Source organism: Sapajus apella, unplaced genomic scaffold (genome assembly GCF_009761245.1).
Source record: "Sapajus apella isolate SASKATOON/1434 unplaced genomic scaffold, GSC_monkey_1.0 scaffold38, whole genome shotgun sequence".
Classification (NCBI taxonomy): domain Eukaryota; kingdom Metazoa; phylum Chordata; class Mammalia; order Primates; family Cebidae; genus Sapajus; species Sapajus apella.
The window spans coordinates 90,568-107,715 of record NW_022436978.1 but is presented as its reverse complement, the minus strand read 5'-3'; the positions used below and the strand labels follow the sequence as shown (position 1 = coordinate 107,715).

Sequence of the window (17,148 nt, the reverse complement as noted above, 5' to 3'; positions counted from 1 at the left end):
GAGATACAGACCGGGTGGCGTCTGCTTATTACAACTGGTGTCCTGGGAGAGGGCGTCCCCAGGGAAACCTGAGGCCAGGGAAGAGAAGCAGCCCAGGAGGCGACCCCACAAGCTCTCAGTATAAGAAGACAGCCCTGGCCGGGTGTGGTAGCTCACGCCTGTAATCCAGCACTTTGGGAGGCCAAGGCAGCCGGGTCACAAAGTCAGGAGATCGAGACCATCCTGGCTAACACGGTGAAACCCTGTCTCTACTAAAAATACAAAAAATTATCCGGGCGTGCTGGCGCTCACCTGTTATCCCAGCTACTCTGGAGTCTGAGGCAGGAGAATCGCTTGAACCCAGGGGGTGGAGGTTACAGTAAGCCGCGATCGTGCCACTGCACTCCAGCCTGGGCAACAGAGTGAGACTCAGTCTCAAAAAAATAAAAAAGAAGACAGCCCTTGGGGGCGACCAAGAAGAATCCACCAGGGAGGCAGCAGGTTCAGCAGGAAAGTGGCATGAGGGCAGACTGGGGCAGCAGGAAGGAAGGGTCACCAGTGCCTGTGCAGACAAAGACTGAGGGTGGCCAGCGGGCCCAGGGTGGGCTGGCCAGCCTGCAGTGGCCTCCAGTGTGAAGAACAGTGAAAAAATGGGGTTAATAGGTGTAGACAAACTTTCCTAAGACTTGGGTTTGGAGAAACCAGGGTGAAAGGCCATGTCTGGAGGGGCTTGGGAACATGTTAAGACTGAGAAAAACAGCGAAGAAAGATGCAGAAGGGATGGATGGAGCGGAGCCTCCATCTGGCTGAGGGCTGGGTCCAGAGAGTGGGCAGTATGGCCTTGAACTGAAAGGGCAACTTCTCCCTTGCAAGGGTGAGTCTCTAGGTTGGGGGTGCTTATTGTCTTCATTCATCAGTTCTTTAAGTTTTTTTTCTTTTTTCTTCTTATTTTTTTTTTTTGAGACGGAGTTTCGCTCTTGTTGCCCAGGCTGGAGTGCAGTGGCGCGATCTCGGCTCACCGCAACCTCCGCCTCCTGGGTTCAGGCAATTCTCCTGCCTCAGCCTCCTGAGTAGCTGGGATTACAGGCATGCGCCACCATGCCCAGCTGATTTTTTGTATTTTTAGTAGAGACGGGGTTTCACTATGTTGACCAGGATGGTCTTGATCTCTTGACCTCGTGATCCACCCGCCTGGGCCTTCCAAAGTGCTGGGATTACAGGCGTGAGCCACCGCGCCCGGCCAGTTCTTTTTTTTTTATTTTGAGACTGTGTCTCACTCTGTTGCACAGGCTGGAGTGCAGTGGCGCGATCTCAGCTCACTGCAGCCTCTGCTTCCCGGGTTCGACGGGTTCAAGTGATTTTCCTGCCTCAGCCTTCTGAGTAGCTGGAACTACAGGTGTGAGCCACCATGCCTGGTTAATTTTTGTATTTTTAGTAGAGATGGGGTTTCACCATGTTGGCTAGGCTTATCTTGAACTCCTGACCTCTGGTGATCCACCCGCCTAGGCCTTCCAAAGTACTGGGATTATAGGCGTGAGCCACTGTACCTGCCTCATTCATCAATTCCTTTTTTTTTTTTTTTTTTTTTTTTTTTTTGGGACGGAGTTTTGCTCTTGTTACCCAGGCTGGAGTGCAATGGCGCGATCTCGGCTCACCACAACCTCCGCCTCCTGGGTTCAGGCAATTCTCCTGCCTCAGCCTCCTGAGTAGCTGGGATTACAGGCACGCGCCACCATGCCCAGCTAATTTTTTGTATTTTTAGTAGAGACGGGGTTTCACCATGTTGACCAGGATGGTCTCGATCTCTTGACCTCGTGATCCACCCGCCTCGGCCTCCCAAAGTGCTGGGATTACAGGCTTGAGCCACCGCGCCCGGCCCATTCATCAATTCCTAATTGATACCTACTGGGTTCCAGGCAGTGCCTAGAGCTGGAGATTTAGCAGTAAACAACTAAATCCATCACCCTGACTCCGAGGAGTAGAAGGATATAGAATAGGCACCTGGCTCTCTTCCTCTCTTGAGGACTTAACGCTCTTGAGCAACCTTGGCTATGACAATCTCCTGTCGGGCCTGGCAGGTCATCAGAGAGATGGAGAAACCACTTCCTCATCCTGCACACAAGGCAGGTCTTCCTCACTGCCCAGCAAGGCTGGTGAAGCAACAGCCAGGGGCTGAAGCAAACCCCAGCCCACATCCTGGCAGGCAGCCAGGGATGGGTGGATCAGGAAGGCTCCTGGTTGGGCCTTTGCATCAGGCTCAGGCTGGGCATAAAGGAGGCTCCTGTGGACTGGAGGGAGGCAGACATGGGGACCATGAAGACCCAGAGGGATGGCCCCTCCCTGGGGCGGTGGTCACTGGTGCTGCTGCTGCTGGGCCTGACCATGCCTCTGGCCATCACTGCCCAGGTCCTCAGCTACCAGGAGGCTGTGCTTCGTGCTGTAGATGGCCTCAACCAGCGGTCCTTGGATGCCAACCTCTATCGCCTCCTGAACCTGGACCCGAGGCCCACATTGGTGAGCTGTGGGGGAGGTTCTGCTCTGCACTGGCCGGGCTTAGCCTTCTATCACTCCTTCTGCTCCTGCTGCACCGCCTGCCAGGAGGGCACCTCCCCCTTTAAGTGTGGTTCCATCTTTTCCAGGGAACTGTCTAGAGCTTGTGTCCCCTCCCAGCATGAGAGCTTCCTGTCTTAGAATTCCTGCTGTGGCAGAGATACCCTCACCCTGACTCCATGCAGGATCAGGGACTTCTGCGAACTCCGGGCACTAGGGTGGGGTCATTGGCTCTGGGCAGGGACCTCCTCTGCTTTAATTCCCTTCCGTACCATGTTACCCCACATAGGGAAGAACTCTGTCCAGACTTAGGTTCCAGTGGGAATGTCTTATCCCCCAGGAAGCCCCCTGAGTTCCCTTGCCTCCACCCCAGAGTGGGAGGAGCTCCTTGTTAGAGCTCATCTGAGGTCTGCTGCTACTCACTGTCCAGCTAGGAGGGCAGGAATGGCTCAGTACCTCAGTACCCCTCCTCCCCTCAGTACCCCAGCCCCAAGCCCAGGGCCCATCGCACATCAGGTGCTGTTGAAAGCCTGCTGTCTTGGTGGGGGATTCAGGGACACAAATCAGAAAATACAAGAATGGGCCTCGCCATTTCCTCCTCTGACTAGGATGGGGATCCAGACACCCCGAAGCCTGTGAGCTTCACAGTGAAGGAGACAGTGTGCCCCAGGACAATACAGCGGTCACCAGAGGAGTGTGACTTCAAGAAGGATGGGGTGAGGCTGGGGGCTGGGGGTGTTGGTGGGTGCCTCCCAAAGAGCCAAACAAGGGGTGCCTGGGGGACGTTTCCCACTGGGGTGGGGCTGGGAGGTTATGGCAAATGGATTCAAGTTTGACCCTGAGCTTCTCCTTTCCAGTTGGTGAAGCGGTGTGTGGGGACAGTGACCCTGAACCAGGCCAAGGACTCCTTTGACATCAGTTGTGATAAGGTGAGTGGGCTGTTCTGGGATTCAGGGGCCGATGGAGGCATGGAGTGTGAACCATTCTATGGGTCAATTACCTACTCTCCCAACCCAGGGCAGAGAAAGCCCCACCTACCCTGGGCTCTTCCTTCAATCTGAGCTCCATCTCCGGGTGGCTCTGGAATCCCTCAGAGCAGTAGCTCTCCAAGTGTAGCCCTTTCTGGAGGCTCATTAGATACGCAGATTCTCAGGCCTTACTCAGACCAACTCAGACAGACTCTGGGTAGGGCCCAGAAATTCGTATTTTGATCAGCTTTGCAGGAGATTCTGGCTCCTGTAAAGTTTGAGAGCCACTTAGGGCTTTCTTAGAGCATTCAGCTCTCAGCCCTGTGTTCCCATCTCAGTGTTGCTGGGCTGGGCTGTGTGACCCTGCAAAGACCTTCACCATCTCCAGGACTGTTTTCTCATCTTGCTACTGGGTGTAGCGATTCAACCACATGCTTCAAGGGTCATAGCCAGAGGTTGAACTGGGGCCCCAAAGCTCCTGCTGGGGGGGGCATGAAGGGAGGGTTTCAGGTGGGGAGGGGGTCTTGAATTGACCCTGGGCACAGCCCTCACAAGGAACCTATTTCTTCCTGTACACAACCCCAGGATGAGAGGAAAGTTGCCCGGCTGGGCGGTTTCCTCCAGAAAGCCAGAGAGAAGATTGCCAGAGGATTTAAAAAAATTGGCCAGAAAATCAACGATTTTTTGGGGAAGCTTGCACCCAGGACAGAGGCCTAGCGTGCGCCCTATCCTGGCTCAGGCTTCTGGGCTCTGAGAAATAAACTGTGAGAGCAATTTCCTCAGGCTTCAGTCTCACTTGTTTTGCCCCTTCTCTCTCACCACAGCTGAGCCCTTAACTCAGGGAGGCCACATGTGAGTGTGAGTGTGTGTGTGAGTGTGACACAGAGGTGTCGAGGGCAGTGTTCCATCCAGGAGGACACAGGGTGAGGCCACAGAGCCAAGAGGTCCTAGACGCCATCCCCATTCTCAGTGGAACCCCCAGCGGGGAATTAAGGGGCTTAATTCCTTAATCCTACTCTGTGTGCAGTGGAGGGGGGGATGCTGCGGAGCGGTTCCTGCTCATGCGGAAGGACATTCGAGGGAGGGGCCAAGCATGTTGTTAACACTCAGAGAAGCACAGTCCAGGCCCACAGGTGGCTGGCCGAGCGGGTGCGGTCTGCCTGCAGGTACAACTCCTCTAAGACTCCAGTGCTTCCTGAAAATCCTAACTCAGGAAAGCCCATAACTCCTGGCATTTCCTCTGGCATTGAGACACATCACACTTTCTTCTGGTGGGTAGCAGATTAACCTTGCAGGCTTGTTTTAGGGATTGTTAAAAAGCCAGAATACGGCCGGGTGTGGTGGCTCACGCCTGTAATCCCAGCACTTTGGGAAGCCGAGGCCAATGGATTGCTTGAGCTCAAGAGTTTAATACCAGCCTGGGCAACATGGCAAAACCCTACTAAAAATACAAAAATACAAAAATACCAAAAATACAAAAATTAGCTGGGCATGGTGGTGTGTGCCTGTACTCCCAGCTACTCAGGAGGCTGAGGTGGGAGGATTGCTTGAGCCTGGAAGGCAGAGGTTGCAGTGAGCTGAGATTGTGCCACTAGACTCCAGCCTGGGTGACAGGATGAGACCCTATCTAAACAAACAAACCAAAAAACCAAACACCAAGAATACGTTGGTCCCAGCTACTCTGGAGGCTCATGGGGGAGGGTCGCTTGAGCCCAGGAGTTCGAGGCTGCAATGAACTATCATCATACTAGTGCACTCCAGCCTGGGCAAAGAAGCAAGACCCCATCTCTAAAACAAGCAAAAAGGACTGGCGCGGTGGATCACACCTGTAATCCCAGCACTTTGGGAGGCTGAGGAAGACGGATCATGAGGTCAGGAGATTGAAACCATCCTGGCTAACACAGTGAAATGCTGTCTCCACAAAAAATACAAAAAATTAGCCATGTGTGGTGTCATGTGCCTGTAGTCCCAGCTACTCAGGAGGCTGAGGCAGGAGAATTGCTTGATCCCGGGAGGCGGAGGTTGCAGTGAGCAGAGATTGCGCCACTGCACTCCAGCCTGGGCGACAGACCAAGACTCCGGCTCAAAAATAAATAAATAAATAAATAAATAAATAAATAAAAACCAAGCAAACAGAATGAGAATCCTGCTCAGTGGAGTGAGGTGCTGTGGCTAGAAGAGACATGCAGAGTGACACACAGGTTGTGACTCTGTTGCACTGGTGTTTCAGACACGGCTCGTGTCCTTCCCACTCACCATTCTGTAGCCACTAGAAGCACCTGAGGCTTTTTGCTATGGGGTCGGTCAACTGGAAGTACTGGAAAGTCTGCACTCCAGTGAGCAGCCTCAACCAAGGATAGGTGGGAGTTGGTGGAAAAATGTTTTTCTTCTCACCCTTGGGGGGACAACTCAGAAGTGCGTTTCCCGTTGTCCAGGGGTCCCCAGGTGGGCTGCCCTCAACAAAGACCTGTTCGTGACCACATCCTCTTCTGATTTGCTGTGCCCTGTCGCATTTCTCTACACTCCTGCAGGTGCTCTCTGTGGTTGCTTCCAAAATACACCACACCCACTTCAATCCTTAACTGGCTCCTTTTCCAGGCCAACCTAAACTAAGACATAGGCATCCCTCTCTGAGAGGAAGAGAAGGCAAAGCCTCACAAGAGCACACACTTTGTTAGCTGTCATGCTTGCTGCTTCTCTTTTTTTTTGAGATGGAGTCTCACTATGTTGCCCAGGCTGGTCTTGAGCTCCTGGGCTCAAGTGATCTTCTTGCCTCAGCTCCCAAAGTGTGAGCCACCGTGCCCTGCCCGTGCTTGCTTCTTCATGGTGGGCAGGTTGGCTGATTTCAGGCAGGTTAGAGGAAATAGATGCTTCTCACTCTGCATCATTACAGAGTGCTAGAAAGGGAGTTCTAGGGAGGAAACTTAGGGGCATGTGCTGTGTCAGAGCCAATTGTTATATTTTCAGGAATTTTTTGAGCTGGGTGTTAAACTCTTAGCACCTTAAAACTGGCCATAGTGGGAGGGAGTAGGTTACACCATGAAAATCCACAAATGCTACAAAGCTGCACCCCCAGCCCCAGCTGGCACACTATTGCCCAGACTGAGGGAGAGATCACTCATGAGGATACCATGAGCCTGTGCCGACTGCATCTATTTCCAGTTTCCTCCCAGGATTACTCATCCTGGTACCATGGCAACCCTCCTATTCCCCCTGCCCTTTGATAGTCTACATGGGCATTAGCAAGATGGCTCTTGCAATGTACCAGGCTGTCAGTATACATACCTGACCACTAATACCAGAAGGGAATGGATGCTCACATCTTTTCCATCTCAACCCTGGATCACAAAGCTGGGTCCCTGAGATGGAGGTCTGCAGTTCTGTCAGTGCCCTCTAAAGTGATTGGCCAGGTGTAGTGGCTCAAGCCTGTAATCCCAGCACTTTGGGAGGCTGAGGTGGGCAGATCATCTGAGGTCAGGAGTTGGAGACCAGCCTGGCCAACATGGTGAAACCCCATCTCTACTAAAAATACAAAAATTAGCCAGTGTGCTGGCATGCACCTGTAATCCCAGCTACTCAGGAGACTGAGGCACGAGAATTGCTTGAGCCTAGGAGGTGGAGGTTGCAGTGAACCGAGATCATGCCGCTGCACTCCAGCTGGGCAACAGAGTAAAACTCGATCTCAAACAAATAAAATAAAGTGATTGACTGGTGAGTATGCCTGCTGTTTGACTATTAGGCTGGTGAGAGAACGCTTATCAGATTCTTTCATGAACAGTACTGGAACATCAGGCATGTCACCCTTGGGTTGTTCATTCTTTTTTTTTTTTTTTTTTTTTTTTTTTTTTTTGAGACGGAGTTTCACTCTTGTTACCCAGGCTGGAGTGCAATGGCGCGATCTCGGCTCACCGCAACCTCCGCCTCCCGGGTTCAGGCAATTCTCCTGCCTCAGCCTCCCGAGTAGCTGGGATTACAGGCACGCACCACCATGCCCAGCTAATTTTTTGTATTTTTAGTAGAGACGGGGTTTCACCATGTTGACCAGGATGGTCTCGATCTCTTGACCTCATGATCCACCCGCCTCGGCCTCCCAAGGGTTGTTCATTCTTGACGGTGAAACTTGGATGGTGAGTTCCCTGGGCAAGTGATGCCTACAGTGTTATAGGAACTCAAAGGAAGGGACCCCAGCCCAGCATGGGGAAAAGGAGGACATTCCAGGGAGTGAAAATAGCCAGAGCAAAGGCACAGTGACAGGCATGGTGGGGGTAAGGAGTGACACTTTCTTTAGTGCTCAAGGCAGGCATGCAAGGCTGTAGTGCGGGTGGGAGTGGAAGGATGGGCAGGCCCAGGGCCTGAAGAGCAATAGGGAGCAAGTGATGGCTGTAGCAAGAGGAAGTTGCACCTTATGTCCATCTTAGCCACATCACCTGGCTTCTGTGAGTTTGTATGTATATAAACTGGGAGCAAGACTGGCAAGGATGTGCCTCCCCCACCTGCCAGGAAGGTGGCCAAAAGGAGAGGAGGAATGAGAGAATAGAGGGAGGGTTGGCCTACAGACTAATAGAGCGTGGACCTGACTGAGACGGAGTGCTGTGGAGTGGAAGAGGCGGGCTGATTCTCTGATGGGCTGGCGGCAGTGGCTGGGCAGATACCTGGTGTGGGTAAGAGATGACGGAGGGGGATGAGGACAAGTTCAGTCTGAACACAATCAGCTCTGAAGTGCCGGTGGGATATGGTCCCTGGGTGGGGCACAGGGAAAAGGGCTATTGTAGTGGCTGCTGTTAGTGCCCTGGGGTCCCCTCTGGGCTGCTCTCCCCTTCGCAGCTTCCTTCACAGTCCCCCAGAAGATGCCTGGGACATCATGCTCCCTCTGCCCACAGCCTGTGAACAGCAACTGACTACTGAGAGGGGATAAAGGCCTGGCCACTTGCCTCAGTCAGGACTAAAGAAATGGAACAATGCACGTTCCAGGCTTTCAATGGGGTCAGGCTGAAGCTGGTCAGCGTGGACCCCATCCTTGCTCAGCTCTGTCCTCAGCCCCATTCTGGCTCCCTCGCCCCCTCGTTTGAGAAGGTTCCTGAGTGAAGCACATACCTCTGAACCCCCGCTGCAGGCTCTACTTCCGGAGAAGCCAGCCTAGGATGGCTGCGGACTGAAAGGCACACCAGAGCCCATTCAGCCTATCCTGAATGGGTATAGGTGCCAGGACCTGGAGTGAGACTGGCAGGGAAAAGCTGGAGGATCTCCAGGGTATTGGCGTGGGGATGGGTGGGGGGTCAGAAAGTGGTGCTAGCAGTCCTGTAATCCGGGAGGAAGTGATAATTTTATTTTATTTATTTTATTTTATTTTATTTTATTTTTATTTTTATTTTTTTTTGAGACGGAGTTTCGCTCTTGTTACCCAGGCTGGAGTGCAATGGCACGATCTCGGCTCACCGCAACCTCCACCTCCCGGGTTCAGGCAATTCTCCTGCCTCAGCCTCCTGAGTCGCTGGGATTACAGGCATGTACCACCATGCCCAGCTGATTTTTTGTATTTTTAGTAGAGATGGGGTTTCACCATGTTGACCAGGATGGTCTCGATCTCTTGACCTCGTGATCCACCCGCCTCGGCCTCCCACAGTGCTGGGACCACAGGCTTGAGCCACCGCGCCCGGCCCGGAAGTGATAATTTTAAAAAGTGCTCAGAGTGTCACAGGAGGCCAAGAGGCCCAGGAAGATGACTCCTAATGGTTTCCCATAGTCTGTACAAACGTGAAGATCACTGAAGTCAGCAGAGCACAGCCTTAGTAGGCTGGGGCACAGAACCAGCTACAGTGAGCCAAGGAGAGGGCAAGAGGCATAGAAGCGGGGAGGTAATGAGTGTGGACAAGGCGATGTCCCTCTCCCTGAGCCCTGCTGTACCAAGGAGGGAGACTGGGCTTGTTACCAGGTGAGGTCCTGTGGGTCCTGCCTCAACCCCTTTCCTCCAAGGTCTTGAGTGTTAGTTGGGGGCTTCCCCAGAGGAGGGGCACTCCAGGTCAGCCTCAATGGGGTAGAGGAGAGAGAAGTCCATCCAAGGAGTCTAGAAGTTTGAGACCAATGGCTTTTCTGGCTGGGTGGCCCCATGGTTCTGGTCCTCAGTTTCCCCATCTGTAAATGGGGAACAACATGACCTGCTTTAAAGATGGTCTGGTTGGGCATGGTGGCTCATGCCTATAATCCCAGCACTTTGGGAGGCCGAGGAGGGTGTATCGCCTGAAGGCAGGAGTTTGAGACCACCACTAAAAATACAAAAATTAGTTGGGTGTGGTGGCGCATGGCTGTTAATACCAGTGACTCAGGAGGCTGAGGCAGAAGAATCACTTAGAACCTGGGAGGCAGAGGCTGCAGTGAGCCGAGATCGTGCCATTGCATTCCAGCCTGGGAGACAGAGTGAGATGACATCTCAAAAAAAAAAAAGACTTGGTCTGAAATTTTGCTGATGAGGAAGGTAAAGTACCTTGAAAGGGGCTGAATCTGAATTGGACAGAATGAGGAGCTCAAAGAAGACAGTACTTGGTATGGGTCACTCTCAGGGTACAGTGATGGGGGATATCTGTTAGAGTAGGGATGGAGAGGGACACTTGGAATCTTCACCAGGGGAGGGTGAGATAAATAAGACCAGACTTCCCTGAGAGTATAAAACTGGCCATTGTCTAGAGACCCCTCCCTATTCCATAATACCTCCTCGATTTGGCCATTAAAGTCTCAGCAGGGGCATGGTGGCTGGAGGCAGGGTCCTGCAAGCATCCTCTGTTCTGACTGAGCAATGCCTGTGCTAGTCAGATCCCAAAAGTCCTGTTCCTGGACTCTCTCCCTCTCTCTTTTTTTAAGATGGCGTCTTGCTCTGTCGCCCAGGTTGGAGTACAGTGGCGCAGTCTCGGCTCACTGCAACCTCTGCCCCCTGGATTCAAGCGACTCTCCTGCCTGAGCCTCCCAAATAGCTGGGACTACAGGAGGGTGCCACCACACCCGGCTAATTTTTGTATTTTTAGTAGAGACAGGATTTCACTATGTTGGCCAGCTGGTCTCGAACTCCTGACCTCAGGTGATCCACCTGCCTCGGTCTCCCAAAATGCTGGGATTACAGGCGTGAGCCATCATGCCTGGCCTGGATTCTCTTTTTCCTTGTGAGACAGGGTCTCACTCTGACACCCAGGCTGGAGTGCAGTGGCACAGTCATGGCTCACTGCAAACTCGACCTCCTAGGCTCAGGTGATCATCCCACCTCAGCCTCCTTAGTAGCTGGGACTACAGATGCATAACACCATGCCTGGCTAATTTTGGTATTTTTTTTTTTTGTAGAAACGAGGTTTTGCCATGTTGCCCAGGCTGGTCTCGAATTCCTGACCTCAAGTGATCCGCCCACCTTAGCCTCCCAAAGTGCTGGGATTACAGGCATGAGCCACTGTGCTGGCTCCCCAGACTCTCAAGGGCTCTCTAGCCTCAGCCCGAGGGTGGGGACTGCCGTGGTTCCTGGTGTTCCATGTGCATCCCTCCTGCTCTGCTGTGTGCTGCTGTGTATCTGAAGGATCCTGGCTGGGCCAGGATCACCAGACACAGGGCCACATTGTGACTTTCATGGACCCAAGTGCTTTTACCTTCATGGGTTCCTTCATCCACAAAAAAATTAAAATTTTATTTTATAACTGCATTGGTATAAAGACAGATATGGCTGGGTGTGATGGCTCACACCTGTAATCCCAGCCCTTTGGGAGGCCCAGATGGGTGGATCATTTGAGGTCAGGAGTTTGACACTGGCCTGGGCAACATGGTGAAACCCTGTCTCTACTGAAAATACAAAAATTAGAGAGGCGTGGTGGCGCATGCCTGTAGTCCCAGTACTCAGGAGGCTGAGGAAGGAGAACGGCTTGAACCCAGGAGGTCAAGTTTGCAGTGAGCTGAGGTTGTGCCACTGCAATCCAGTCTGGGTGACAGAGCAAGACTCTGTCTCAAAAAAAAAAAAAAAAGATATAATCCAGGCTGGATTTTAATATTATATATTAATTGCTATAATAGTCATTTTATTTTATTTATTTATTTATTTTTGAGACGGAGTTTCACTCTTGTTACCCAGGCTGGAGTGCAATGGCGCGATCTCGGCTCACCGCAACCTCCGCCTCCTGGGTTCAGGCAATTCTCGTGCCTCAGCCTCCTGAGTAGCTGGGATTACAGGCACGCGCCACCATGCCCAGCTAATGTTTTGTATTTTTAGTAGAGACGGGGTTTCACCATGTTGACCAGGATGGTCTCGATCTCTTGACCTCGTGATCCACCCGCCTCGGCCTCCCAAAGTACTGGGATTACAGGCTTGAGCCACCGCGCCCGGCCTATAATAGTCATTTTAATCTTCTGATTAATTAATTTTTTGAGATGAAGTTTCACTTTGTTACCCAGGCTTGAGTGCAGTGGCATGATCTTGGCTCTCTGCAACCTCCGCCTCCCAGGTTCATGCAATCCTCCCACTTCAGCCTCCTGAGTAGTGGGAACCACAGGTGTGCACCACCATGGTCGGCATATTTTTTGTATTTTTGATAGAGACAGGGTATTGCCATGTTGCCCAGGCTGGTCTCAACTTCTGAGTTCAAATGATCCACCCACCTTGGCCTCCCAAAGTGCTGGGATTACAGGTGTGAGTCACCACACCCAGTCTTCTGATTTTAAAATAAATTAAAATGAAGATATTTTGTGGGCCCCTGATGGAGTCATGGTCCCTAGACACTGTGTCTATTGTGCCTAATGATAAGTCAGCCCTGGGTAGATGGTATTTCTGTTAGCAGCTCGGTGACCTTGGCAGACAACTGCATGCGGCTGTCTGGGGATGTTGGGCACCCACTGGTACTGCCCTGAGATCTCCCCCACTGGCCATCTGTAGGTACTGCAGGTGGGCTGATGGGAGGGCTCTGAGGCACTGCCTAATGCTTCTCAGCCCTGCTGTCTTCACAGGCAGCAGGATGGGAGCTGTGGTTTGCCTGGGGCACCCGATCCTATTTTCTCTGTTTCTGTTCAATCTCTTATCTACTTAATGGGATTTTATTAAAATCAAATTCTCAGGGACTGGGTGTGGTGGCTCACACCTGTAATCCCAGCACTTTGAGAGGCCAAAGCAGGTGAATCACCTGTGGTCAGGAGTTTGAGACCAACCTGGCCAACATGGTGAAACCCTGTCTCTACTTAAAATACAAAATTAGCTAGTGTGGTGGTGCACACTTGTAATCCCAGCTACTCGGGAGGCTGAGGCAGGAGAATCACCTAAACCCAGAAGGTGACGGTTGCAGTGAGCCAGGAAGCAGTGAGCCAGGATTGTGCCATTGCACTCCACCTGAGCCACAAGAGCAAAACTCCATCTCAAAAACAAACAAACAAACAAACCCAGAAAAACAAAACAAAACAAAAACAACCCACTCTCACTTCTCCTGAGAATTGGTCACATTAATTTTTGTTAGTAAGATTAAGAGCAAAATGTTATATAGCACTTGTTCAGTATTACACAGACAAGGAAACAAAGACTCAGATAACTTGGTTAAAACAGAGGTAGGGCTCTGTACAGGGCTTGTGCCTGTAATCTCAGCTACTCGGGAGACTGAGGCAGGTGGATCACTTGAGGCCAGGAGTTTGAGACCAGCTTGGGCAACATGCGATAGTGAGATCCTTAATCGAAAATAAAAATTAAGTAAAATAAGCCAGGCGTGGTGGCTCACACCTGCAATCCCAGCATTTTGGGACACCAAGGTGGGCCGATCACCTGAGGTTGGGAGTTCGAGACCAGCCTGACCAACATGGAGAAACCCTATCTCTACTAAAAATACAAAATTAGCCAGGATGGTGGTACATGCCTGTAATCCCAGCTACCTGGGAGGCTGAGGCAGAGAATCGCTTGAACTCGGGAGGTGGAGGTTATGGTGAGCCAAGATCACGCCATTGCACTCCAGCCTGGGCAACAAGAGTGAAACTCCATCTCAATAACTAACTAACTAACTAACTAACTAACTAAATGAAGTAAAATAAAGCTGAGGTGTCAGTGCTGAAACTGGAACCTATGCAGCTTCCACCATTACCATGGGGTTCTTCATATCTGGCCAGAAGCTCCAGGTGAGACTTCGTTAAATATGACGGCTTAATAATGGATTTTTCTGACTAGGTGAATAATAATGATATTTAATTCTGTACTATGTACAGAATGTGCACAGTATGTTATTCTACTACTAGTATGTGAAGTTCAATCACTTGCTGGGTCATAACTCCTGGTTCTTTACATTATAAGGTAGCTTCCCCCTTTTCAATTAGTGAATAAAATTTGTGAGGTGATTCAAAGCTGGTTTTGAAGGGGAAATGTGCTCCTAACTCATCAGCCTGAGAAGATGGTGGGAAGTGGGAGGAGTGAGGTACAGATTCACTGTGGTGTTTCTGGGTGGATCAGATCTTGTCAGGGAGTTGAAGAATGGGCTTTTGGCCATCAATTTTGTTGTCTTCTCTTTTTTCAGATCCCTAACATTGCCACCATGTGCATAACCTAAAAAGATTTTTCCATAGAAAGCAAGGAATGAGGCTGGGCACGGTGGCTGATGCCTATAATCCTAGCACTTTGGGAGGCCGAAGTGGGAGGATCATGAGGTGAAGAATTCAAGACCAGTCTGGTCAAGACGGTGAAACCCCATCTCTACTAAACTATAGAAATTAGCCAGGCACGGTGGCAGGAGCCTGTAACCCAGCTACTTGGGAGGCTGAGGCAGGAGAATTGCTTGAACCCGGGTGGCAGAGGTTGCAGTGAGCCAAGATCCAGCCACTGCACTCCAGACTGGGTGACAAAGTGAGATTCCATCTCAAAAAAAAGCCGGGCACGATGGCTCACATCTGCAATCCCAGCACTTTGGGAGGCCTAGGTGGGTGGATCACCTGAGGTGAGGAGTTCAAGACCAGCCTGGCCAACATGGAGAAATCCTGTCTCTACTAAAAATACAAAATTATCCAGGCGTGGTGGCACATGCCTGTTATCCCAGCTACTTGGGGGGCTGAGGCAGGAGAAACGCTAGAACCCTGGAGGTGGAGGTTGCGTTGAGCCAAGATCACGCCATTGCACTTCAGCCTGGGCAACAAGAGCCAAACTCCATCTCACACACACACACAGACAAAAGGAATAAGAAGGAATATGAACTATAAAATTAATTTGCCCCTAATGAACAGAGCACAGCGGTGTAAAACATCTAAAGCAAATACCCACATGCATAGCCTAGCTCTCTGACCTTGGGAACACCACCTTACCTTTCGGTTTCAATGTTTTCACCTGTAAAATGGAAAACATAACAGCTCATTCCTCCAGGGTGACTGTGGGGATAGATAATAGATGGCATATGTGAAGTGCTGGACACGTAATAGAAATCTACAGATTCTTTGTCCTTTTGCCCCATCTCAAAGCAAGGATGGATTCTTTGTTGTGCCAAAGAGCTGATCTTCCCCCTCTCTGCCGAAACACCCCCAGTGGCAGGAAACTCACTACCTACTATTGTTAGTCTGTATATTCCATGGCTGGGTAGTTTCTAGTCTTATAAACTGATACAGTGAAATTCAGTTTCCCATACCTTTACCTAGCACAGTGTTTGGCATATTATTGGCACTCAGATGTTTTAACACATGAACAGAAAAACTTGTTAATATTTCCTTTATCATCTTTAAGAAAAATAAGATTGGCTGGGCACGGTGGCTCATGCCTGTAATCCCAGCACTTTGGGAGGCAGAGGAGGGTGGATCACAAGGTCAGGAGTTCGAGACCAGTCTGGCCAATTATGGTGAAACCCCGTCTCTACTGAAAATACAAAAATTAGCTGAGGGTGATGGTGGGTGCCTGTAATCCCAGCTACTTGGGAGGCTAATGCAGAGAATTGCTTGAACCCGGGAGGCAGAGGTTGCAGTGAACCAAGATCGCACCACTGCACTCCAGCCTGGGTGACAGAGCAAGACTCTGTCTCAAAAAAAAAAAAAAAAAAAGATTAATTCACTAGACTATAGGCTTTTTGAAGGTAGCTTTTTGGCACTACGCTTTCCTCAGTCATTATTTATTGGATAAGTAAAGAAAGATCTAGTTAGTAAAATATAGTCTGGCCATAAGAATACTTCAAAACACACACATATATTTCTTTTTCTCTACGTATATATGAGATTATAGCTTTATTTTTTGAGCATATATGATGCTTTAACATAAAACATCACATTTGGTTTTTTGAGGGTGCTTATAATTTTCTGCCTCCCCACCCCCTTTTTATTGATGTACAGTTTAACATTCAAATAGAAAAGTGCACGTCTCATAAAGGCACAGATGGATGCATTTTCACAAACTGAACATACCTGTGTGGAATCAAAACTGGGATCAAAAATCATAAATTCCAAGTACCCCAGAGGTCCAACACATGCCACTCCCAATCACTGCTCATTCTGTTCTCCCAGAAATTACCACTATCCTGATTTGTTTTTGTTTTTGAGGGGGCAGATTCTCACTCTGTCACCTGGTAGTGCAGTGGCGCAATCTCAGCATGCCACCATGCCCAACTGATTTTTGTATTTTTAGTAGAGATGGGGTTTTGCCATGTTGTCCAGACTGGTCTCTAACTTCTGACCTCAAGTGACCTGCCTGCCTTGGCCTCCCAAAGTGCTGGGATTACAGGTGTGCGCCACTACACCTGGCCCCCAGTATCCTGATTTTAACATGTAGACTAGCTTTGCCTGATTTTGAACTTTAAATAAGTAGACTAATATGACACATATTCTTTTTGCCTGGCTTGTCTCTCTTCATATTATGTTGGTGTGATCACCTCTGTTGATGATGTAAGGCCGGTTGCCTCACCGGTAGCTCGGACATACTCATCCCTCTGCCTAAAATTAGGTCACCAGAATCTGCACTCAGCATCTAGCTTCACCACGCCCACCTCTGCACTCAGCACTAAACTCTGCACTTGGCACCTAGCCCGCCGTTGGAAATCCCCTCTGCACTCAGCACCAGGATCTGCACTCGACACTAAACTCTACACTCGACACTAAACTCTGCACTCGGCACCTAGCCAGCCGTTGGAAAACCCCGCCAAAATTTAAAAGAAGCCCCGCCAAGACCTGCCCAATAGCATATTGGCCTGTCCAGCCTGCTCGCTGGAAATCCCGCCTACCTACCTATAGCAGCTTCCTACGTCCATGTCCTGTTTCTCCACAGCCAATCAGAGCGCCTTCCCTCCCTATATAACCCCACTCCTGAGCGGAGTCTGGCTGACTTCCCTGGCCTCTTTCCCCTGGACCATGGAACCTTGCCCAAGCTGAATAAATTGGCGTCTAATAGTTCTCATGCAGGCCTCAGTTTCCTCATTTTAAACTCGGCAATAGACCTCACAGAGAATAAACCTTACAGATGATATGAGGTAGGGATCAAGTTTCTTTTTTTATTCCATATGAATATCCAGTTGACCCAGCACCTTATTGAAATGATCCTTACCCAACCCAGACCTATTTTTTAAATACTGTTTTATTTTCTGATTATAAAATTAAGACACATGCCAAGCATGGTGATACGTGTTTGTAGTCCCAGCTACTTGAGAGGATGAGGCAGGATGAGCTCAGGAGTTTGAAAACAGCTTGGGTAACATAGCGA

General features: G+C 50.3%; 1 protein-coding gene across 1 annotated transcript; it reads left to right on the top strand.

The window, feature by feature from the left end:
* Positions 1-2,133: 2,133 nt before the first annotated feature.
* Positions 2,134-4,275, top strand: CAMP (cathelicidin antimicrobial peptide). Its single transcript, XM_032297901.1, has 4 exons — positions 2,134-2,493; positions 3,138-3,245; positions 3,387-3,458; positions 4,083-4,275. Exons 1-4 carry the CDS (start codon positions 2,284-2,286, stop codon positions 4,212-4,214), a joined length of 522 nt encoding a protein of 173 aa, XP_032153792.1. The 5' UTR covers positions 2,134-2,283; the 3' UTR covers positions 4,215-4,275.
* Positions 4,276-17,148: the final 12,873 nt, after the last annotated feature.

Coding starts and splice junctions, on each gene's coding strand:
- CAMP (XM_032297901.1), top strand. CDS start 2,284: ATGGGGACCATGAAGACCCAGAGGGATGGCCCCTCCCTGGGGCGGTGG. Junction 2,494..3,137: donor TGGACCCGAGGCCCACATTG/GTGAGCTGTGGG, acceptor TCCTCTGACTAG/GATGGGGATCCAGACACCCC. Junction 3,459..4,082: donor TTGACATCAGTTGTGATAAG/GTGAGTGGGCTG, acceptor ACACAACCCCAG/GATGAGAGGAAAGTTGCCCG.